Consider the following 25871-nt stretch of genomic DNA (forward strand, 5'->3'; position numbering starts at 1 on the left):
ACAAGTCATATACCACTATCCAAACTTATACCAATCCTTATAACACCAAAAATAACATCGAAACATCGAATTAACCATGGATTCAAGCCTAAGAACTCCAAAAACTCTCAATTTACGATTTCGATCAAAAAGTCTATCAAACCTCGTCCGAATGACCTGAAATTTTTCACACACGTCACATTCAACACTACGGAGCTACTCCAACTTCCGGAATTCCATTCCGACCCTTAGATCAAAACCTCACTATCGAACCGGAAACTTCAAAAATTCAACTTTCGGCATTTCAAGCCTAATTAAGCTACGGACCTCCAAAATACAATCCGAACACGCTCCTAAACCCGAAATCATCCAACGGAGCTAACGGAACCAACGGAATTCCATTCCGAGGCTGTCTTCACACTGCTCCGACTACGGTCCAAATTCTAAAGCTTAAGCTCTCTTTTAGAGACTAAGTGTCCCAAAACACTCCGAAACTCAAATTAAATCCTCCCGGCAACTCACAATAGCAGAAACAAACACGGGGAATGCAGTTAATAGGGGATCGGGGCGTTAATTCTTAAAACGACCGGCCGAGTCACTACACCTATGCGCCGCCAAATTTTCTGTTTAGTCTTTCTCTGTCCCCGTTCCTAATATATTGTCTTCATGTCTTAAATTCTACATGCTTATTGGTGCTTCCATATTTAATTGCTTCTTGTTAGATGTTGTTTTCTTTATTGAAAGTAGTAATTGTTTCGTGGTCTCATTGTGTTACATTATCGGTTTAAGTTGGTTTACCGGTGTTTCATGGTATATTTTGGTTGATCTCGTTGTGTAGTAGTAATTGAGTAAAGTTCCATAAGTGTATAGCATTCTATTTGCTTTGGTTTGAGGCATAAATATTGTGGAGGATTTTGAGCTAAATTGTGAAATACTTGTTCTTATTGTGTGATTGGTACTGATATGGTGGGATCGGATTGCATGCCACAACAGGAGGAATAAGGGTGATATATTGAGGAGGAATAAGGGTGAAATGTGATTGTCTGGTGGGATCAGATTGCGCGCCGCAACATGAGTAATAAGGGTGGATTGGTGGGGTTGGGTTGCACGTCGCAAAAGGAGGAATAAGGGTGATATATTGAGGAGTAATAAGGGTGGACTAGTGGGATCGGGTTGCACGCCGCAACAGGAGTAATAAGTGTGAATATTCTTATTGTTACTGATTATATGGTGGGATCGGGATGCGCGCCGCATCATTTTGTTGTTTATGTATTCTTCTTCTGCTGTGACTTATTTCTGTAGCATTTTAACTCTCTTAAGGATTGGTTATAGGTGAGTACTGGCAAGATAATTGAGTTCCGTATTTATTTTTGCTGCAAGTTACTATTCCATTTCGTTCCGTACTTTCTTTTGCTTTATTATATACTCTATGCAAGTTATATTATAAATGCCCCATCGAGGTTAGGCTCGGCACTTACCAGTACATGGGGTCGGTTGTACTGATACTGCACTCTGCACTTTCTGTGCAGATTTCGCAGCTGGTAGTGGCTGATAGAGAGGTCGGTTGCAGATACTTCATCTAGGAGACCCAAGGTAGTCCTGCTGGCATCCGCAGGCTCTGGCGTCCCCTCCTATGTTTCTATTTTCCTGTTTTCTTTTCTTTCGAGGCAGATGTAATTTATTCAGACCAGTATTTGTAGTAATTCGTAGTATGTTTGTGGATTGTGAAACCAGTTTCTGGGTGGTAACAGTTTCGGTATTGTTAATAGTATGTAGATAACCGATTAATTATGTACTTCCGCATTTATTTCAGTTTGATTTAGTTTTTGTTAAATTTTAACTTATAAAATGTGAAGGAAAAAGGTGAATAGAACTCTAACGTTGGCTTGCCTAGCGACTGCAATGTTAGGCGCCATCACGGTCCCGACGGTGGAAAATTCGGATCGTGACAATAATTCATCAAAGGACTTTTTTCTTTTTCAATTGATTCCAACAAATAATTCAATGTAGTTTTTCATATATTAAATTACTTGTATTAGTTGATAAATCTCCATACTTCACTTGTAAAAATATATTGGGTTTGTTGTTGTATTAGGTGATAAATCTTTGAGAAATTATAATAAAAGCATATGGAAAAACAAATACCCATAATTTTAGGATTTAATATTTTGCCATACAAATAATAGTATTTTTCAAAAGATATACTCAAAGGATATTCTTTTAAATTCACGTGAATCGATTGATCAAAACCCTTATATAAAGTTGAAAGATTTTTTAACCTTAAAAACAAGAACTCTTCCTATAACAGTTATGAACAAAAAAAATACAGATTTTAATAAATTTTCCGGCTATTATTGTACTTTTTAATTCAATATCAAATTCTAAAAATACTTAATTAATAAAAGAACACATAATAATTGCACATCAACTTCAAATAACATATCTTAATTTAGAGGAGACAATAAAATTATTATCACATCCTTATCATTTAGCTTATGTATATCAAGTATATTCTATTTATTAATCCCAAAATAAAGAAGAATCAATAATGTAATTGGAGGCAAAAAAAATAAAAAATAAAAAAATCGGAGGCTCCAAAAACAACCACCAAAGGATGTGGTGCAGTGGATGGGACTGTTCTTCTCTTAACCAGAGGTCTCTAGTTCGAGCCCTGGGTATAGAAAAATTCTTGATAGGGAGTGCCTCCCCCCGAACGGGGCCCTACGCGGTGCGTATCCGGATATAGTCGGGCTCCAATGCGGATACCAAATACTGGGTGCGAAACTTAAAAAAAAGAGATTTTTACCTAGCTATACTATGATAGCAACTTATTAATTTATTTTCTCTAGGTTTTGTAGTTTTCAAAAAGTACCTAGGTTTTTTTTACAAATTGTATACATTCCTCCCTTAAAAATCTCTCATTCCATTATTAATGCTTTTAATTAAGGGATTCAATTATATCATTTCCTTTTTTTCACACTTCTCCTCATTTCATGCTTCCTAATTTTTTCAATACGCATATCTCCTCTTCTCTCTCTCTTCAATAGTTGCACGTCTTCAGCAAGAAGCTACTAACTTTGCTTCAACTGTTGAATGATTTGGTTGGAACCTTCAAATACTAGATTAATGTCACATTCTATGTTCCTATTATCCTTATAATGTTAGGAAAGTGATATCTAATCTAACAAATCCAATAGCACAAAATTGTTTTCCATAATAGCAACCAAAAAGAAACCTTTTCATGCGATGTCAAAAAATCAGTTGCTACAAAGTTTCTTCAACAATTCAAATATCGTTAAACTCTAGCAAAATTATTACTAATAGGATAATAGCCCATAACTTACAATTACTCATCACCATATACAATTATCATACATTCGTGATACAATTTCTCCAACAATTAGAATACAAATACAATTATGATACAATCATGATACAATTCTGTTCTTCCTCGTCTTCTTCAAGTTTCAATCACAACTCTAAACTTAAACTCTGAAATAATATTGTATTATAATTGTATTAGGTATTATTTTAGGTATTGATATATCAGATACAAATTAAATACAAGTTTGATACAATTGTGATACAATTATGAAACAAATATGATACAATTATAATACAATCGTGATACAATTGAGAAACTTTTCTTCTTCGAGTTTCAATATGAAATTTTACCTAAAAACAACTCTAAACTTAACCAATCTCCCTCAAAATTGAGATATAAACTCCAAGTTATATTATCAATTGTTTGCAAGAGCACGATTTAGGGGTGGGTCTCTTATAGTGAAGGGACTTGGTAATTGCAAACAGAGGTAATGATTTTTGGGTGGGTCTCTTACGGTGAAGGGATTTGGTAATTGCAAAGAGAGGTGGTAGTTTTGGGGTGGGTTTCTTACGGTGAAAGAATTTTGGGTAAGTATTGATTTTGCGTATCTTAAATGTAGGATATTTTGTGTAACTGATACCCACTATTTAAGGTATATCTCATTTCCTCTTTTTTTTAAGATTTTGTATAAAACTAGTAAATATGGGTATATAAAGTAATTAATAAGGAACATAAATAAAAGTAGTAAATAGGTTTTTATTATAGTATAGCTAGATAAAAATCCCTAAAAAAAATCGAAGGCACCGAAAACAGAAATCCAAAATCGTCACCACTTATTTTGAACTTTATTAGAACAATAAATGGAGCTATATACGCATTATTATCATTTGCCCAACATCATCATTTAAGTTTTTCCTAATATTCTAAAGTTTGTAATTAATTAAATTTCTGCATTAAATTCTTACTTATTTGAAATGTATAGAAATTTTAATGTTAAATCCAATATACAAATTCTTTTCTTATTCGAATTATGTAAAATTTTATTTTAGAACTCAAACATTGTTTTAGTATAATATTTATATAATAGTTTTAGACATTTTTACTCACCGAGATGAGGTACACGCGCAAAGCGCGTACCTTAAATATAGTATCTATAAATACTTGATTGTGAACTTAATTATTATTGTATTAATTTGAAGTCGTTGTAGGAACCCAATATATTAATTTGAAGTTATTGTAGGAATTTAGATCTTGAATCCGTCTCTGCGGACGGTATATCCTAACGTTTGAACACATTAAATACCGTCAACCGCCAATAGGTTGGGTTTGAACGAGGGGTGTACAAAGAAAATCGATAAACCACACTAAATCGATAATCCGAGTCAAATTAGGAAAAAAAAACCCGATTGTGATTTGGTTTGATTTAAAAAAAAACGAGCATAACAAGTTTGGTTTGATTTTAACTAAAAAAAGTCAAACCGAAACCAAACCAACCCGATAATACATTTATACAATTTTTAAAAATATTTTATACATATAAATTTTTGTTGTAATGTAATTTCTTAAATTTTTTCACAGTTTTATCTTTTAACGTATTATTTCAAGTTTGGACATAACATTCTTGAATGGTAAATAAATTTTATAGCCCTACAAATGTAGTAACTCAAACGAAGTCCAAATCAATATTAATGCTAACAAAAGAAATTCAATTCAACACTAGAAATGACGATAGTGTATAAGGTTAGTAGGTAGTTGAGAGTTTCCTCCTTTCTTACCAGTAGTACTAGTAGCTCGCATGTACTTTCCTATTTCTCAGATCTATATTACATCATTTGTTTCAATTATCGTATTCTCCTGTTGTTACTATTTTGGTACTACTTATTCTTTTCTTCCCCTTTCTCTTCCCTCTCATTCTTTCTTTTTCTTCTTCTTTCCTCCATCTGCTGCTTCTTCTTCTTCTTCTCCTCCTCCTCCTCTCTACCTTTCTAACCGAGCGTCTATTGAAAACAAGCTCTCTAACTTCACTGGGTAGGGGTGATGTCTGCGTACATACTACCTTTCCCATACCCACATGTGGGAATATACTGTGCATGTTGTTGTTGTTGTTGTTGTTGTTAGTTTATAATGAAAATGCATAATTATGTAAAAATAGTACTTATTAGCTATACTTATTTCAGCATGACCTATATAGTATTTTTAGATTATGTTAATTTTCATTATGGCTTGTTAATTAGCAACATTTGCTTTATATAACTTTATTATCTTTGTTATTGAATATTTTGGTATAATGCTATGACTTATCTCTTATTATTGTGTTATTTCTTGGAAAGTACATTATATAGTTGTATTTAACTAGGACTAAAGAAATATTTGGAGCACAAATTACACATTAAGTGCTTTGAAGAATTTACCTAGAAAAAACCCGAAAACCCGAAAAAAATCAAAAAAGCCGAGAAAAACTGAGATTGAAAAACCCGACGTTGTTGGTTTGGTTTGGTTTGGTTTATAGATTTAAAAATCTGACACCATTAGTTTAGTTTGATAATTAAAAAATCCGAACCGACCCGACCTATATACACCCCTAATTTCAACAATGCCTTGGAGACTGTCTTCTAAGTGACAATTTCAGTTGCAAAAAATAATAGTTGCTTCTCAGCAAGACTTGGGGAAAAGTTTGGCTGTACCATAGTGCATGTTAACAAACACTAAGACATAATTCCAACTTTGATCTCTAAACTTGTCCATAGGAGAAAGTAAAAGGGACATAATTCCAACTTTGATCTCTAAACTTGTCCATAGGAGAAAGTAAAAGGAACCTTGCCTGAAAAAAATTACTTATTTTTTCGAACCTTAGCTTATTATTTTTGGGCTATAGATTTGCAAAGTTGCGACTGGACAAACTGGTTGCAATGTATATGTGTGGGTTGCACTTACGTTCAATTACGCACACAGCTAAAGCCTGTCGAATACCTTTCTACTAAGTAATCCAGAGCGTTAAACAAAAGCTTCCTCTACTTTTACATAGCACTGTTTGATACACAAATAGAAAACACAATATACAAGCAGTTGAACAACGTTGTATCATCGCTCATTCGTTGACTGATTAAATTCGGATGTTACCTGTCCGGAAACGCTCATCATACAGCTGCCAGTGCACGTATATACCTCTCAGTGTGAGATCCTAACATCGAGAAGTAAAACTGAGGCTTCTTCAAGGTTTTCAACTGCTTCAGATTCGATGAGGCGTTTGAAATTTCCGAGCTAGTAACATCTGTACACCCAGATAGATCCAAATGCTCAAGGTTTACACACCCTTCAGATATCAAAGCTAGACCTTTAGTAGTCAAGTTGGAGAAACGAAGCTCAAGTTGCACAAGTTTCAGCATAAATTTTCCAATTGCAGCAGCTTCTGAATCGCCATCTTGAGGATAGGCATCTAGATACTCCCAGGGGACAAAACATTGTTGTCGGGAAAGATCTAACCTACTCGTGAAATTTCGCCTTAGAATTCTCAAATTAGCACAATGATGTCCTATAAGAGCAAGAGAATTGTGAGATATTTGACAGCAGAGGCTGATATCGAGTTCCCTAAGCAAAGGGCACCCAAAGGCGATCTTAGACATCGTTTCATCAGTTACATGTGGACAGCATTTGATGGAGAGAACTTGAAGGTTTGGAGACCTGCAAAGAATATACAGAGCCATTATTTACCAGTCATAAATACCGACCACGAAAACTTTTCCAAAACTAGGCAAAAGATTGTCTTCGGGAAGCACCAGTGTTATCAGAAAGCAAACCAACAACATACCAAGTGTGATCTCACAAGTGGAGTCTGGTGAAGGTGGGGTATACGCAGACCTTACCTTTACCTTGTGTGAGGTAGAGAGACTATTTCCAATATACCCTCGGCTCAAGAAAAGCGATTATCAAAAAGCAAACCAACAGAATAAAATCTATGGGTTTATGTTAACTGGTAGGCAATGCCAAAAAAACAGAAGTAAGATTATTATATCTAATCAGTAAATATAGTGAATTGATGATTACCAGAAATTACAAACTTAGGAGCCAAATCACATTAGATTCATCAAAGTTGGGAGGTGGATCAACTGATACCTAATAACATGAACCTCAGAGACCACCATCCTGTATTATCCGTGATTCTCATTTCACCCGAATAGGAAAGTTAAATCCAGTCCACTACCGAGTTCTCTATCTTAAGTCTTAACGAAACAAGAAAAACAGGAAAAGAGAAAATATAGTCTAGGCTGAAACAGAACTCTATCTTTATTGAAGATTGGAATTTCTTTTATACATAAACAGTAAGGTAAACTTTTATCAAACACATCAGATTACGCTCCATTGCTTCCAACTTGATCAAACATATTAAAGTTTAGCCTCCACTAACGCAACGGCCAGCTCCAGCTGCATCAAGTCTCCTTCATTAAAGGAGTCTAGTATGTGAATTCAGTTTATTCTCCTCTTAAAAATGGTTACTTTGATGATCACACATAAATCCTATACCCAACAAGATAACCAGTGTTGTTGGGTATACACTACCCTCACTAAACCCCTGCCTTTAAAAGGCAAAGAGACTGTTTCCAGAAGACCCTCGGCTCAGGAAGGGGAGAGGTGAGGGGCAATAACAATTAACATATTAGAACCCCAAAAAGAAAAGAGAAACAAACTGGTGGTGGCATCCATTATCTTCACTTTCACATTTTATTCTAGTTATTGCTCAATACAGCCATAATATTCTCAGCCTAGTTACTTTCTTTTTTTTCCAAAATTTTCTTGGTTAACCAGTTTTACCTCAATTTAAAAATCCCATTTTCGGCCAATATATCAAAATTTTCTCAATGTTTCTTCGACTAGCATCTCAATTTTTTTTTTAAAATCGATCTTTAGATTTTTAAAACCAATAACAGCTAGAACATAACTCAGGGTTAGTTTTACTATAATGGACAACAAGATCAACAAAAGAAACACAGAAAGTTGTAGCAACTGTGCAACTACAACAACAACAACAACAACAACAACAACAACAACAACAACAACAACAAACCCAGTATAATCCCACATAGCGGAGAACTGTGCAACAAAACAAGCAAATTAATACATTAAGTTCCGTGAATGATTCTACAATATCAAGCTTGCTAGCTTAGCCACTTCAAATAATCAATTTATACAAGTTATTCGTAAATACTATCTCTTGTAATCAATGTAGAACTGAAAGAGGCGGAGCAAAACCACATTAACTTCCATCACTTGGTGCCAGAGGCGGAGCTAGAGTGCAATTTAGGAGTTTGATCGAACTCATTAGCTTTGGTTCAAACCTTATATTTATCTTAAAAATCCATTAAATATGTGCAAATTATTAATTTAAAACCCATTTAATTTTTTCTTTAAAAGTAAAATCTCGAACCTATAAGTTTCAAATCCTAGCTTAGCATGTACTAAAAAGCTACTTAAATTCAGCTAAGCCAAGCCAAACGGGATACATACATCCTTATCTGAACTTCTCAACCAAAAAATAATAATAATAATAATAATAATAATAAAATAAAAACTACTCAAATTACAATAATTCTATGAATTGGATACTTTTCTTTACCTTTCAGCAATTAAAGCTAGGGACTGATCAGAGCAGTGTCTAACCCGGACTGTAGTAAGAGATCCATCACTCCAAAGTACAACAGATCGAAGCATAGAGTCCATTTTGCGCTCGAACCCGGGCGTCCAGAAACGAGACGGTTTAGTGGATGATTCGAACTGAGTTTCGAGGTCGATTACCGAGTTGAGGGTAGGGTCTTTGCAAGCTTGAAACCATGGCTTGCACACAAACATGGCTCCGCGCCATCGGTCTTCGATGGAAAGGCGAGAAAGGATGTTGATGAGGCATAACTGAGTTAACTCGGCCCAGTCATGGTTAGGGCATGACTCGGTTTTCGTTTCTTTGTCATTGTCCATTTCTGATTGAACTTCTCCTCTTTACCAAATTTTGATTGAGCTTATTATAAGGGGTAGTAAGGGGTAGTTTTGTCAATTTAGTTCTTCTTCCTTCTCAATTTAGGTGTTAATGTTTTACTTAGCATTGAGTTTAGGAACACAAGTTTGGTGCACAAAGTATTCGGTACTCGGGAAGGGTTTGGAGAGTGTTGAACCTTAAGAATGTGATGTAGACAGATTATTTTAATACAAATGTGAAATGTTAGTAAAGGCGTATCCAGAATTTCAATTATATGGGTACACCATGAGAACCAGAAATCGAATTTTTAAGAGGGTGGCTAAGAGATGTATTTTTATTTATAAGTTAAAACAAAAAGTGGCTAAGAGATGTATTTTTCATTTATAAGCTAAAACAAAGATTAAATAAAGAAAAAGGAAAAAAAACATATAACCATTAAGAAAAAGAAAAAATAAAAGAAGTGTGTTTTATTAGAAAAAGCGGCAAGGGCATGGGATTTAACCCTATTTATTAATTGAAATATGATTTAAAAGAGGAAGGAGTATGGGAATCGAACCCATCACTATAGCCTGTTTAGCTAAGTATTTTTTTTTTTTTTTTTGGGCAAAAAGTGCTGCACTTTTAGCCAAAAAACGAGGTGTTTGGCCAAGCTTTTGAAAGGAAAAAAAATACGTTTGAGGAGAAGTAGAAAAAAGTAGTTTCTCTCCAAAGCAGTTTTGAGAAAATACACTTAGAAGCAATTTTTCAAAAGCTTGGTCAAACACTAATTACTGCTCAAAAGTGCTTTTCAAATTAATTAGCCAAACACAAACTGCTTCTCACCAATAACACTTTTTTAAAAAGTAATTTTGAAAAAAGCACATTTCAAAATAAGTTGATTTTAGAAACTTGGCCAAACAGACTATAAAAGGTAGAAGGTGCACTTTTCTTTATCAGTGCACTAAAGTGCTCACTTGAACTTGGGTTCACCCATGTTAATGTAAGTATTTTGAGCTGAATTTTACTGATATACATGATCTAGGGAGAGGAGAATGGGTTCACGTGAACCCACCCCTCTTATGTGCATACGCCTCTAAATGATAGTGGTTGATTCCATCGAATGGAGTTTAAGAAATAAACGAATACTTTTGAAATTTATGGTATAATTAAATTTTATGTAACTATAAATTATCTTATTAAGGATAAAGTTAAAAGTTATATTAATTTTAAATAAATATATACTAAAAAGAAGATTACTGGATAGAAAGAGTATCTCTTTATTGGGCATTTGTGAATGATGAGTAGTGAAAGTTTTGGTGTACTTAAGATATAGGAAGGCTCAAAATAATCACTAAAGTTTGAGTTCACTCAAAATAGTTCTTCATGTAGAAGGTAAAACAGCATGGATTGGTGAAAATGATAGTATAATTATCCCAAGATAAATTGTGGATTATCTTATTTATTATTTGGTTTATTTTTTCTTTTTTGCTTTGGTATAAGAAATATTGTGATTGTTTACACCACACAATTGTGATATTATTTTTTGCCATATAAATATAAGATACAATCTTGGAATTATGATGTACGACGTATATTTTTCTATGTAGCTCTTCTCTGGTTCTTTCAAACTCTTTTAAGAAAGTTAAAGTTAAAATTTTGAAAATAACAAATTTATCAAAATTGTATAGTATAAAAGCAAACACGTGATTTATATTGTATAACTAGTTTTTAGTCCAATTATCTAAATATTTATAAAAATATCTCCACTAAAATAATTTCATCATATTTAATCACTTAGGAGTGTTATTAGTGTTCCGCTGTATGTATCAGAGAGCATTTTTAAGTGAAGCTTCAAATTTGTACTTTTCTCAAACGTAGATGAAATTTATTGGACTAGATTAAGCTCCCATTTGGAAATAAATTTTTTTTCACTGGTTTTCAACAATATTTTAAAAAACATTATTTGGTTATAAAAAGTGATCAATTTTTGGTAGGACTGCTTATCGGGCGGATTGGGCGGTTAATTATTCTTAACGGTTTGGCTTAACGGTTATCGACTTTTAAATATATTAATCCGCTAGCCACCGATAAGATATCGAGCGGATTGGTATCGGTTTAGCTCTTATCGGACGGTTTATCGGCCTAATTCAATTTATATTGTGTGCATTAATTGTTTGTTGACCGGTGACTCAAAATAACATTCCTATGCTTAGCATACTACATTCCAGTCTATACTCTATAGAATACAATAGATGAGTCCAGGACAAGCACATAACAATGCTCAACTAATTGAATCAGACTCTTGCGTTTTTCTTTTATATTTCTTGACTAAGCACAGAATAGCTATAATGCTCAATGTTTTGTCTTGTACATTTTGTTGGTGTCAAACTCGACTGTAGGGATCTACCGTTAAGTGTAAGTCTCCTAATTTCATGCAATTTGAAAACTATACATGCAATTTTTCTAAATACCTTTATATACGCAGGTTTAATGTACAAGTACTGGATGACGAGAAATATCTTGGACTAAATANATTATTTAGGAATTAGGTATTAGAGATAGAGTACTCGAAGTGGAAGGGTTTTTGATATATATATATATATATATATATAGAAAAAAAATAATCTGCCACCAAACGGATAAGCTGTTAATAAAAGAATTTCAATCCATTCCCTGTCCGTTAAACCGTTAACCCGATATCAATAAGCCATTAAGCTTCGGTTTCGGTTCGATTTTGAACGCCCCTAGTTTTTGAATAGTTTTTGAAGATGAATTTTTCAAGTTTCAAAAAGTGGTTTAATGATCGTTTGGACATAAGAATTGTGAAATTCCCGAAAATGTTGAGAAAAAAAAAAGTGAAAATGGTATTTAAAAATTAGAGTTGTCAGTTGTGTTTCGACATGAATACAATTTGAAGCTTTTTTGCAATTATATGAGTGATTTGAAGTGAAATTTTTTGAAAAACAACTTCTTGATGTTTTCAAATTCCGAAAAATTCTAATATTCAACTTTAAGTGAAATTTGAAATTTTCATGGCAATTCTGAAAAAAAGTAAATTTTTTGGAAAAGAAGTAAAAAACAATTATGGGCAAAGGGACCCTTAGACTAGTTTTCAAGTTTTTGAAGTTTTCTACTCACAAAACTTCAACTTTTCTTCAAGTAAAATGCATGTCCAAACATAATTAACTTTCAAAAATCATTTTTCACCTCATCTTAAAAAGAAAAAACTCTTTTTTTTCAAATTTTAAACAAATTTATGTCCAAATGCTAGCTAAATGTGTAGTAGTTTTGAAAATTTGGGAGTACTATTATATACTCCATATACATTAGAGAACATTTTGAGTGAAGCCCCTAGGTTAAGGGATGAATTTGGAATTCATCATCAAAAAAGTCCCACCTTTCTTTCTGCTTAATATGATAAATTAACTGTGCTATTTTCAAAAAGTCAATTATCCAAACTACTAAATCAGCTACATAAATCCTCTGCATTCACTCCACTCTATAGCCCTATTTAGAAATAAGCAATTTAAAAGCACAATGTACAAGAAGTTGACTCATGCTTTGCCTGATTAAATTCGAAAGTCACCCGTCTGGAAACGCTCATCATACAGTTGCCAGTGCCCATACCTTTCAGATTCTAACATCGGAGAATAAAACTGAGGCTTCTTCAAGGTTTTCAACTGCTTCAGATTCGACGAGGCATTTGAAATATCCCGTCTAGTAACATTTGTACATCCAGTGAGATCCAGATGCTCAAGGTTTATGCACCCTTCAGATATCAAAGCTAGTCCTTTATTAGTCAAGTCGGAGAAACGAAGCTCAAGTTGCACAAGTTTGAGCATAAATTTTCCAATTGCAGCAGCTTCTGAATCGCCATCTTGAGGACAGGCATCTAGATACTCCCTGGGGATAAAACGTTGTTGTCCGGAATGATCTACCCTATTCGTGAAATTTCGCCTCAGAATTCTCAAATTAGCACAATGCTGTCCTATAAGAGCAAGAGACTTGTGAGATATTTGATAGCAGAGGCTGATATCGAGTTCCCTAAGCAAAGGGCACCCATAGGCAATCTTAGACATCGTTTCATCAGTTACGTGTTGACAGCTTTTGATAGAGAGAACTTGAAGGTTTGGGAACCTGTAAGAATATTCATAGCCATTATTCACCATTCATAAGCACCAAACATGATAACAGATAACATAACGTAGGAAAAGATCATCTTTTTGAAGCACCAGAGTTATCAAAAAGCAAACCCGTACCTCTGGAAAAACCAACGGGTTTATTTTAAATGGTAGGCGCCAAAAACCAAAAGGAATATCGTATATGTAAATAATAGAGAATGAATCACTACCGCCATTAACTACAAACTTAAGGTTAGTGGAAGCAAGTAAAATTTCATTTAATCGTTCAGAATAGATCCATTAAGGGGAAACTTGGAGCATCGGTCAAGTTGTCTCCGTGTGACCTATAGGCCACGGGTTTGAGCCGTGGAATAGGCCACTAATGCTTGCATCAGGGTAGGCTGCCTACATCATACCCTCTTGGGGTGTGGCCCTTCCTCGGACCCTGCGTGAACGCGGGAAGCTTTGTGCATCAGGTTGCCCTTAGAACATTAGATCCATCAAGTTGAGAGGTTTCAAGTGTTACCGCTAACATGAATCTCAGAAACCATCATCCCGTATTTTCCATGATCCACATTTCACCAGACTAGGAAAGTTAAAATCCAGTCAAGTTCTCCATCTTAACGAATCAAGAGATACAGAAAAAATAAAGTCTAAGCTGAAACAAAACTCCGTTATTTCTTAAAGATTGGTAGTTTTATCTTTTTTTATGCATAAAAAGTTAGGCAATTTCTTATCAAACGCATCAGATAACATACTATTTTTGCCAATTTGATCAAATATATTTTAAGATGTAGCCTCCACTCTAAACTACAAGAAAGCAATATCCAGCTCCAACTGCATCAAGTCTTCTTCCTGAGAGGAGTGCTCTAACGTGTGAATTCAGTTTATTCTCCTCTTAAAGATGGTTACTTTAATGATCACACAAACCCCCAACCCTGATACCCAACAACAACAATAACATACCCAGTATGATCTCACAGCTGGGGTTTGGGAGGGTAGGATATACACAGACACCCTACCTTGTGTGAGGTAGAGAGGTTATTTTTGATAGACCCTTGGCTCAAGCCCAACCCTGATACCTTAAGAAATTAAACATGACTCCACATACTCGAATTAAAGCCGTCAAGCAGCAGACGTTTTTCACATTCAAAATACTGATTTAAACAGCTTAAAACAGATCACCCTACTTGAATGGAAGCAATAAAACCCCACTTTGTCCGGAAGTTACCATAAATCATATTACACCAAGAAATCGGGACAACCTGCCCCTTGCAGAAACTTCAAAAAATACCATGTCAAACTGCAAAAGCACTGAACCTTGGATAAACTAAGGGAAGGAGGAAAGGAACACAAACTGAAATCGTGTTGTAAATAAGATTTACTATTCTTCTATTTTCTTACCTTTATGTTTGCCATCATATATATGAATAACAATGTTCTATTTTCCTGATTATCTTCTTTATCTATGAAATGACAAAATCTGGCCCTTAGTTGATTGACCACAACTTAGCATTTGATCAAACGGACTTGTATGCTTGAATAGTGTTGGTTAGATATTTTTTGTTCAAGTCGGATTTGTTTCCAATAGATAATGGAGCTTACATTGTGTTCAATCAGATTAGTCCATGAACAACAACAACAACAAACCCCGTGTAATTACACAAGTGGGATCTGGGGAGGGTAGTGTGTACGCAAACCTTACCCCTAGTTTTAAGAAGGCAGAGAAGTTGTTTCCGGTAGACCCTTAGCTTAGGAGATTAATCCATAAAAAGGCAATAATTAGCCTTTATTTTCATCCGGCCAAGGTTGTGGCCTAGTGGTCAATAAAGTGGACTAAGAATCATGAGGTCCCATGTGAACTGCTCCTCTTGAGCCGAGAGTCTATCGCAAAATTGGAAATAATCTCTCTACCTCCACAAGGTAGGGTAAATTCTCCGTACACATTATCCTCCCCAGACCCTACTCCGTAGTAATATATTGTTATGTTGTTGTCGTTGTAAGAACCATGAGATATCAGGTTCAAATACTAGTGCAGGCAAAAACAATAGGTAACTTCTTCCTATCTATCCAAGCCTTCGTAGATAGAGTTATCCAATACCCATGCCTGGCAGCGCATACCATGTGGAATTAGTCGAGTTATGCGCAAGCTGGTTATAAGCGAAGAAAAAATTAGCCTTTATTTTCATCAAATAATCTCTTTTGAGATGGCTCAAATACCTATCTAAGTTATTTTAAGAAAGCTTCAGTCATATTGTATCTGTTCAACTTAGATTAGCTTCCTATAGAAAGTAGAGCTTGCATTGTTCAATTTAGTTTTTCCTGTTTATCATACATTCTTATCTGAAACTTCTCAAAACAAAAATATATATAATAATAATTATTATATATATTTTTAATTTGGATACTTTGATTACCTTTCAGCGACCAAAGCTAGGGAACGATCAGAGCAGTGTCTAACCCGAACGGTTGTAAGAGACCCGTTACTCCAAAGTAAAACAGATCGGAGCATATTGTCCATTTTGCGCTCGAACTCGGGCGTCCAGTAACGAGACGACTCAGTGGCCGATTCGAACTGAGTTTCGATGTCGATTACTGAGTTGAGTTTACGATCCTTGCAAGCTTGAAACCATGGCTTGCACACAAACATGGCTCCGCGCCATCGATCTTCTAGGGAGAGGCGAGAGAGGATGTTGATGAGGCATAACTGAGTTAACTCGCCCCAGTCATGGCTAGGCCCTGACTCGGGTTCTTTCTCTTTGTCATCGTCCATTTCTAATGGGAAGTTCCTCTAAGTTGCTATCAATTTTTAATTCTGGGATTATTAATAGGAAAGGAGTAGCAGTCAACATGGGCTAGGCCCGTAGGGCCACCCCATGCCAGCCCGCGATTTAACAGGGTTGGGCTAGAATTTTTGGAGTCCGTTTAAAAATGAGGCTTTTAAGTCCGGCCCGAGTAAGCCCGTGGCCCGTGAGGATTGACTGAGGTTGGGCCGGCCCGGCCCGTGGGCCTAATAAAATATTTATTAAAATATATAAAAAATAAAAAGTATATTGCCTATAGAGATGGAAAGTCAGAATTGGATCTTTACTAAGAGGAACCAAAATTTGATCTTGAGAAGTTTCAAGAGATGGATGTTGTCATGTATTGGAAGAATCATTCTAGAAAATATCCCGATCTTTCAGTGATGGTGCGTGATGTACTTAGTATTCTTATTACCATTGTAGCATCGGAATCAACATTTAGCATTGGTGGCGTGTTCTTACAAAGTACAGAAGTTGCATTTATTATGAAAATGTCCAAACACTTGTTACTACTCGAAATTGGCTGCACAAGTTTTCCCAAACTCAAACTGGTAATATTTTTTTATGTGAATTTAAATATTATTAATTTTTAAAATTTAATTATTTTTAATATTTAACTAATTAATATTGCATATGAATTGTAGATGTAGATGAAAACGAAGATGTTAAGACAACCTTGTCACAAGCGGATTCAAATGTGTTTGATGAATATGATGTGTTGGATATGTCATAAGCATCATGAACGTTCTCTTGAATAGTTTGTTTTAAGTTTTGACTTTTAGTGAATGAAAAGTCTTGTCTTTTACTTTTTTTAGTGTTTATTGTGATATATTGGAACAATATAAAAAGTTATTAAGTTTTGCGAATTTTTTTCAATATTTTTTAACTTTTAAATAATTATATTTTTTTAGGTCAGAACTTAAAGAAAAAATATAAAATTATATTTTTAAAAATAAAAATGATGGGCCGGTCCGTGGGGGCCCGCGGCCCACATAGGGCCGGGGTGGGCTGACTATTATAAGGCCCATCAAAATAGTGGGTTAGCCCAGCCCAGCCCGTCAATTGCTAAAGCCCATGTGGACTGGGCTGGGCTAGCCCGACTCGGCCCATATTGACAGCTCTAGGTACATCTTTACACAAATAGTGGTTCAGATTTATTATTTATTTTTTTAGCCGGTATATATAGATTAGAAAGAATTACAAGAAAATACACTTGGCATCACACTATAACAAAAAATGACCCGTATTTTTAAGTTTTACCCAACCTAGCCTATGTTGTACATATTTTGAAAGCACTAGCAAATTCAAAATTTGTATTATTACAACCATTGCTTCTAAAAGCTATGGAGTTAAGTTTGTACTCTCACAACCATTGCTTTCACTTTATTTTCTTCTCACATATTCTACATATGCTTCAAGGGGTCGTCCGCCATTACTGCTTCTCGGCTTGTGTCACCTGATTGCAATGTAAGAAAATTGAAGAGTAGACGTCCACTATTGAAGGCTATTAAAAGCTTTATTTTCGAAAATAAGATTTTTGAGTTTGTTAGTTGTTTGGATTGGGTGTTGTTCTAATTGATTGAAAATATCAAAAGGAGTTCAAAATTTAAATATGAAGTGATTTTGAGTAGATTTGAGCAAGATTTGAGTTAAATTTCAGAAAAGACGCAAGGAAGAAGACGAAGTTAGCTTTTTGTATAATTATGTATAATCTTGTATAAAAGTGTATAAACACATCTTATACACTATTATACACCTTTATACAAGCGTTTGTAGACGGACTTCTTCCACGATTTTCAGTTGCAATTCTTGTTCAAAACCAGTCCAAATCTCCATTAATGACTTCAAATTTTATATGCAACCTCCTTATGCTTACTATTTCTAACAATTCTAAATAACACCCACTCCAAATTTCTCACAAAATCAAATGCGAAATCTAAACCCACATATTTAAGCTTGTTAAAAATCTAATTTCACCATTCAAATGGATTTGGTTTGTTGAACTAATATTTGAGTTACAGTTGTTGATTCGAAAATTAACTTAAAACTTGAACAATCTTTTTTTAAAATTAAATAGTAATTTCGAGAATTTATTGGAGTTGGATGTTGAGTCTTACCCTATTATTTTTGGGCTATTTGGTTGTAAATTGAAATATGGGCTATAAAATTAAAAAGTAGGTATCTCAGTTGTTCTTATGTGAAATTTTTCCTATAGATTATATATTAATTATAATACGTGAATTTATTTAATATATATTATATATTTGTTGGTTCTTTTAGTATAAACGACTGAGTGTGTGGCTATTTGAGTTAATGTAAAAGTTAGGAGTTTATGTTTTGTACATTAATAAAACAAATTTTTTACACAATCAGATTAAGTTAACTACAACGACAGGTAGCCGTTCATAACAAGTACTTCATAACAGAGGCGGAGCCAGGATTTCAAATTTATGAGTTCAGGAGTCGAATTTTTTTAAATTACTAGGTTCTAAATTAATTACCTAATTTGTACATATTCAATAAACTCTCTAAGATAAATACATAATTTTAATCAAAGTTACCGGGTTCATAGTCGGCACTTTGGCTCCGCCCCTGCTGCATAACAGATAACTTGAAATATAAAGTAACAACTTATTATATCAAGTTAAATTGCATTAACCGGATAACATTTTCTTACGGTCAGTACATATAATTCTAAAATTTGAATTATTTATTTGATATAACCATTTGTTTGGCTTGTATTTTAAATATTCGCCACAATTTGAAATTTTTCGCAAATCGTAACCTCCTGGTCACACGGCAGCAACTTTACCAGTTCTGACGAGTTTAAGTTATTATTATATCGAGTCCCAACAATCAAAAGATATCTCATGTTGAGCATTTTGAAAATTAATTTTATTATCCTGGTTCTGACACTTCTCTTGCTTTTTAACCGTTGTGTCCGAGTCAGCTCGCGTGAAACTCAACAGATTTCACGGAATACCTGCTATCTCCCAGCAACATAGATATCGGGTAACTCTATCCACCAACGCTTGTATCAGGTAACTCTTGTTTTCTAAACAATATTGAAGTATTGTGAGGTAATGAACTCAAAACATAGGAGGAAGCAGTATGGAGAACAACTAGTCTGAAAGCTTACTAGTCTATAATCTTTGAGCAATCAGCAATATGTAACTATCATATGCAAATGATATCACACATTGTCACCTTAACAATTCCAGTAGATCCTTTTGATCCTCAAGTTCTACTGAACTACTACCCAAGTTCTTTGATAGTCCCCTCTCTTTCATCATAGCTCGAATTTTCTCCGCGTCATTCCACCTTCCCATTTCACCGTATAAATTAGCCAAGACAACGTAATAGGCCGAATTCTTAGGTGCCAATCCAACAAGTTTCCAAGCTGCAAACTCACTCAATTCTTGATTCCCATGAAGTCTGCAGCCAGCAAGCAGTGCACCCCAAATGCTCTTCGTAGGTTCCATTGGCATCTCTTTGATCATCCTAAAAGCGTCTTCTAAATGCCCACAACGCGCAAATAGATCAACCATACATGCATAGTGTTTCACACCAGGTGGAAATCGATACTTCCCGTTCATCAACCAAGAAAAGATTTCTCTACCCTGTTCAACCAATCCGGAATATGCACAAGCACAAAGCACAGCAACTAATGTCACTTCATCAGGGCTGACATTTTCGCGCTCCATGAAAAAGAACCATCGCACCGCCTCCTCCCCACTTTTAGCCAATGCCAACCCTCTTATCACAGCATTCCAAGTATACACATTCTTGTGTATCATTTCTTGAAATACCCAAAAACCATATTCAATTTTCCCACATTTTCCATACATATCTATCAATGAAGTACCTAATATCACATCCAATTCCCATCCACTCCTTCTTATATAGTCATGTATCCACATACCCATATCGAAAGAACCATAATTAGCACAAGCAGATAATGCATTCACCATTGTCACCCGATTAGGTGCCACACCCGCATTTCTCATTTGCTCAAACACAACAAGCGCATCATCATACTTCCCACAATCTTTATAACCCATAATCATAACTGTCCAAGAAACAACATCTCTCTGAGGCATTTCGTCGAACAGTTGTTTACACAAGTCAATCTTGCCACATGAGGCATACAAGTTCAATAACGAGTTCTGAACGTAAATATCACACCCATGACCCCATTTTATGATGTGGGTATGTACAGATTGGCCTAGTTTTAGCTCCTTAAGATCAGACAAAGACTTGAGAACAAAAGGGTACGTGTAATTATTCGGAAAAATACATTCTTTATGCATGTGGGCATACATAGAAATGGACTTTTGTTTTAGTGTAACTTCTGTTTGTGAAAATGCTTGAATGAGACTGTTGCAAATGAAGACGTGGGGCTTCTTGATAAGTTTGGTGTAAAGGGTGAAAGCAGAGTTTAAGAGACCTAAAGATTGGCAAGCTGAGATGAAATTATGGGCAACGGTAGTGTTGAAATGGAGATTGTGGAGAATGAGTTGAGTTTGGATTTGGGAAATATGAGCAGGTGAAATACAGGTTGTGTTCAGGAGATGGAGGATTTTTGTTGCTAAATTGTTGAGCTGTGAATATGAATTTGATGTCATTGGCAGCGTTTGTGCATTTACCTGCCTTCTTTGAAGCATGGAATATATATTGATGTTTTGGTGGGCTGCTCAAGTAGGAAAATCGAAATTTTAAGCACTTTTTTTGGTTTCTCCCACAGTGTTAGTTAGAGGTGGACATATGATTTGAGAGTGGCGGGGACACCACTATCGAATAAAAATTTGAGTAAATGATGGAGTTGGAATCGAACAGACGCAGCACCACTAAAAGTCAACTTGTGTCCCCCTAAATCGATCAATGCAGCTGCCTAAGATTTGAATCTTAAGGTGTCAATCAAAATATATGTATGTTATTTAACATATATACACATATATACATACATTTTTTTCGAGGTTATTGGGGGCCACTGGCCCCCAATCCAAATGGTAGGTCCGCCTCTGGTGTTAGTACCTGCTTTAGGGCCAACTAATTCGATTCTTACCAATTCTTACTTTCGGGATAAAAACTTTCTATTGTAGGCTATCATTCTCATACTTATTATCCTATCGCAATCTTTGGTGGTAACTTTTTAAGTTATGTTTTTGGAATTAGAATGAAACTTGGTCAAATGGAGCAAAACGAATTTTGAGCTTTTATATAACTAGCCTCAACTATTTTGTGATTGAGGTCTTTTATTTTTTTGGCTGTTGTTCTGTTCGGTTTGATATTTCGGTTTAATCCAATAAAGCACACCCTTAGAAATCGTTTGGTTGCCGTTTAGAGTTACGCAGGTATTAGTTATACATGTATTAGTTATGTATGTATTAATTATATATGTATTAGTTATGCATGTAGTTATTCAAAATTGTTATGCTTGTATTAATTATACAGAGATTAGTCCTTGAGTAATGTACGTGAAATTCATAAAAAGGGTCATGCTAATTGTAGTGTATATAATTCTTTTTTGAGGTTTGGTTGAATTTTTTTTCTATATTGTTACACACTTTATTTAATAATTCAAAAACACCATAGCACAAGATTGTTATTTGCCGGCGAAAACGGCAGTGAAAAGTTTGCTAGAGAAATGGCAATAATATTTGGTAAATTGATAGGAGTAAATTTGTCATTTTAGTATTTTATCCATGTATTACTAATACATGTATTAGTTATTCCACCTTCAACCTCGCATAAAATAATACCCAAATTGACTAATAACTTATACATGTATTATTTATCTAGAACTGTAAAATGCCAACCAAATATGGTAGTATTAGTTATGCTGAATTTGGTACAAATAACTAATGGCTATCAAATATAGTATAAGTTATGGTACCCCTAAATCCTAATACATGAATAACTTTTCCCGGAACGGGCTACCAAACGACCCCTTACTCTATTACTTTCACGTGATATGATTCTTTATAGTATGTTTAATTTGAAAATAATATTTATCCATAAAATATTGGAAAAAATTCAGATAAGAATAACTGGGATCCCTGCCTTTTAATTTTATAGCCCATATTTCAATTTACAACCAACTAGCCCAAAAATAATAGGCTAAGATTCAACACCCAACTCCAATAAATTCTCGAAATTACTATTTATTTTTTAAAAAAGATTGCTCAAGCTTTTAAGTTAATTTTTCAATCAGCAACTATAACTCAAATATTAGTTCAACAAACCAAATCCATTTGAATGGTGAAAATTAGATTTTTAACAAGCTTAAATATGTGGGTTTAGATTCCGAATTTGATTTTGTGAGAAATTTGGAGTGGGTGTTATTTAGAATTGTTAGAAATAGTATAAGGAGGTTGTATATAAAATTTGAAGTCATTTAATGGAGATTTGGACTGGTTTTGAACAAGAATTGCAACTGAAAATCGTGGAAGAAGTTTGTCTACAGATGCTTGTATAAAGGTGTATAAAAGTGTATAAGATGTGTTTATACATCCATATACACTATTATACAAGATTATACATAATTATACAAAAAACTGACTTCGTCTTCTTCCTTGCGTTTTTTTTTTAAATTTAACTCAAATCTTGCTCAAATATACTCAAAATCACTTCAAATTGAAATTTTGAACCCCTTTTGATATTTTCAATCAATTGGAACAACACTCAATCCAAACAACTAACAAACTCAAAGAAACCCTATTTTTGAAACCAAAGCTTTAAATAGCTTCAATGGTGGACTTCTACTCTTCAATTTTCTTATTGCAACCAGGTGACATAGGGGGAGAAGCAGTAATGGCGGACGGCCCCTTGAAGCATATATAGAAGATGTGAGAAGAAAAGAGAGTGAAAACAATGGTTGTGAGAACACAAATTTAACTCCGTAGGTTTTGAATTTGCTAGTGCTTTCAAAATATGTACAATATGGGCTAAGTCGGATAAAACTTAAAAACATAGATCATTTTTTGTTATGATATGATGTCAAGTGTATTTTCTTGTAATTCTTACCCCAATAAAGTACTCTATAACTTACCGTAAAGTAATTTTAACAGAAAGAAAATCAGATAGCTATTTCAAGCCGTAGGAATATCAAGTAGCTAAGATTATATATATTAAATTTTTAAAGATTTGGTACTTGTATTAGTTTATTTAATTCATGTCCTTATTACTAATTTAATTAATCCATGTCTATATAGGTTTTCTAATCAAAATCTAAATAGGTTTTCTATTCCTATTAGGAGTGGGTTTAATAGGAGTAATATAAATATGGGTATTACATGAATGAATGAAATCAAAACAAGTCCATAACTCGCAATTCAAACCTAAGCATGAACTCATCGAAGAACAGCTCCGCCGCCGGTAGCATCGGCAGCAACAGAATAATAAACCCTATATACAAATATGCATCACCGGCCAACGCCGCCGCTACCACCGCCGATTCACCGGCCGAGGATTTGAAACAAAATCTCAATCAAAGCATAAATTCAATCGAAAATACCCTAGGAATTCTCCACCAGCTTTATCTCACCGTTTCCTCTTACAATGTTTCCTCTCAACTTCTCCTTATTCAACGCCTGAATAATCTTGTGCTAGAGCTTGATAATATGGCGAAATTCGGAGAAAAATGCAATATTCAAGTGCCTATGGACGTCCTGAACTTGACTGATAACGGGAAAAATCCAGATGAATTTACGAGAGATGTGTTAAACAATTGCATTGTCAAAAACCAAATTACTAAGGGGAAAACAGATGCATTTAATGGTTTGCGTCGGCATCTACTGGAAGAGCTTGAACAGACTTTCCCTGACGAAGTGGAAGCTTATAGGGAGATTCGAGCAGCTTCAGCAGCAGGAGCGGATGTAGCCTTTGGACTACGGATTTAATTGAATCCATAATTTTCGATACAATGTATGAATTTGTATGTAAAAATTTATCAAATCTTTGCAAGTATTAGGTAGGCGTTTGGACATAAAAACTGTGAAATTTCGAGAAAAAGTGAGAAAAAAGAAAATTCTAAGTTGAAAATGGTATTTGAAAATTAGAGTTGAACATATTTGGACATGAATACAATTTGGAACTATTTTTGAAATTTTACGAGTGCTTCAAAAGTGAAAATTTTGAAAAATACTTTTTGGAGTTTTTCAAATTTCAAAAAAGTTTCAAAATTCAATTTCAAGTGAAATTTGAAATTTTCATGACCTTCACTAATTTTGAAAAAAGAATTTTTTTTATGGCCAAACGAACCTTAGATTTAAACCCGTAATTTTAATAGTGTTATGAAATTAATGCTAAAATCCTAAAAATATGTGGTAGTACCAAATTAATTGAGAGCTTTGGAAGAGCCAATTATTACTATTTTGGAGAAACACAATTGATTACCAATAAAGTATTGTGTTGTAGTAAGTCTCAAAGAAACTTATTCAGTTTCCAAAGTATACGCGAAAGCGATTGATTATATTGAGACTATAAATAAAGGAAAGATTTAATATCTTCTATTACTACAACTTGTAGCGGGGTAATATGTATGTGAAAAGCTACCCGTTTTTCTCCAATTTGTACTACATAAACAAAAGAATACCACAATGAAGTGGATATTTATTGATATAAAAACACATATCATAATAAACTTGAAGTTTATTCATAATTGCACACATCATGGTGTAAACCTGAAGTTTATCAATATTGATAATTTATTCAGTTGGCATAATTGGTTTACCCATATCAATTTAAGTATGATGTGCAAACATAAAAGAGAATTCACATGGGTAAATATTAAAGAACTAGAAAGTTCTTTACGAATTCTCTTACATTGCTTGTTCTCATTAATTAATAGACCAATTAAAATTGGGATTGAATCCCATGAATGCTGGAAATATCAAAGGTGAATATGGGCCCATTCACCTGCCATGTATACCACATAAGATGCATCTATGAGATGGTTACATGTGCGATTATTATTAACCCGCAACCTGGCCGATGTTTGCGAGGTAACTTGCTCACTAATTTAGTTTCGAGCATAATTTCCAGATTTGCTATTCAAGAAGTTCATCTTGATAAGTTGGTTTACATCACAGTTGGTTTAGCAAAATAATTTATTAAGTGCCTCTACTTAATAGCTAAACAGATGCTTATGAGAACAAAGTTATCTATATCAGTTTGATATAGGTTATATACGAAAGTATATTACATTCTCCCCTCACAAGTGGTTCAGGGTCAGGAACCAAATAATTCCATCCTATTATAATTGATGTGCGGTGTATATTTTGACTAACATCATAACGCACAAAGATGGGTTCTCAAAGTTGAGGAAACAAGTTAGTTTTTCTAACATGAGGGGGAGACATGATAAACAATTGAGAAAAAGTTATGTGGAATGAATTATCATTTGTACATGTAGATCCTCGAATAAAATAATATGAACTTGAAGTTCATAAAAGGATAATTCATGTGCAATTTATTGCAAAGCATGCCAGACGCATTTGCTGACCCAAAGAAAGTAACTATATTCTCATTGCAAATGCTTTTATTAAGTCCTAGAAGGACAACGTCTATGGTACGCTTAAAGCATATAGACAAATCGGTTTCAAATAAACTTCTTAATATAGAAGATGAGCAAATGATCAAAATGATCATAATAAGGAGGCAAGTGATCTAGAAGATCACATGACATAACACTTCAT

At 34.3% G+C, this 25871-nt stretch overlaps 3 protein-coding genes and 1 pseudogene across 4 annotated transcripts; 1 reads left to right on the forward strand and 3 right to left on the reverse strand.

The window, feature by feature from the left end:
- Positions 1–6257: 6257 nt before the first annotated feature.
- On the reverse strand, positions 6258–9298 carry LOC109213548 (annotated as a pseudogene). Its single transcript, XR_002066024.1, has 2 exons — positions 8916–9298; positions 6258–6985 (listed from the first exon to the last, which is right to left on the reverse strand). The product of XR_002066024.1 is annotated as an F-box protein SKIP1-like (transcript).
- Positions 9299–12623: 3325 nt separating this feature from the next.
- Positions 12624–16161, reverse strand: LOC109213549 (F-box protein SKIP1-like). The gene is made up of 2 exons (XM_019377364.1): positions 15787–16161; positions 12624–13385 (listed from the first exon to the last, which is right to left on the reverse strand). The coding sequence occupies exons 1-2, from the start codon at positions 16140–16142 to the stop codon at positions 12818–12820; spliced, it is 924 nt and encodes a 307-aa protein (XP_019232909.1). The 5' UTR covers positions 16143–16161; the 3' UTR covers positions 12624–12817.
- Positions 16162–18941: 2780 nt separating this feature from the next.
- LOC109213542 (pentatricopeptide repeat-containing protein At4g21065-like) lies at positions 18942–20898 on the reverse strand. Its single transcript, XM_019377356.1, has one exon. It carries the CDS (start codon positions 20835–20837, stop codon positions 19377–19379), a length of 1461 nt encoding a protein of 486 aa, XP_019232901.1. The 5' UTR covers positions 20838–20898; the 3' UTR covers positions 18942–19376.
- Positions 20899–23458: 2560 nt separating this feature from the next.
- Positions 23459–24202, forward strand: LOC109213544 (mediator of RNA polymerase II transcription subunit 10b-like). The gene has a single exon (XM_019377359.1). It carries the CDS (start codon positions 23520–23522, stop codon positions 24072–24074), a length of 555 nt encoding a protein of 184 aa, XP_019232904.1. The 5' UTR covers positions 23459–23519; the 3' UTR covers positions 24075–24202.
- Positions 24203–25871: the final 1669 nt, after the last annotated feature.

Source organism: Nicotiana attenuata, unplaced genomic scaffold (assembly GCF_001879085.1).
Source record: "Nicotiana attenuata strain UT unplaced genomic scaffold, NIATTr2, whole genome shotgun sequence".
Classification (NCBI taxonomy): domain Eukaryota; kingdom Viridiplantae; phylum Streptophyta; class Magnoliopsida; order Solanales; family Solanaceae; genus Nicotiana; species Nicotiana attenuata.

Bases quoted from the DNA above. Each gene is read 5' to 3' on its own strand.
- LOC109213549 (XM_019377364.1), bottom strand. From the start codon at position 16,142: ATGGACGATGACAAAGAGAAAGAACCCGAGTCAGGGCCTAGCCATGAC. The intron at 13,386-15,786 runs GTAATCAAAGTA...ATATTCTTACAG, and splicing joins CTAGCTTTGGTCGCTGAAAG to GTTCCCAAACCTTCAAGTTC.
- LOC109213542 (XM_019377356.1), bottom strand. From the start codon at position 20,837: ATGCTTCAAAGAAGGCAGGTAAATGCACAAACGCTGCCAATGACATCA.
- LOC109213544 (XM_019377359.1), top strand. From the start codon at position 23,520: ATGAACTCATCGAAGAACAGCTCCGCCGCCGGTAGCATCGGCAGCAAC.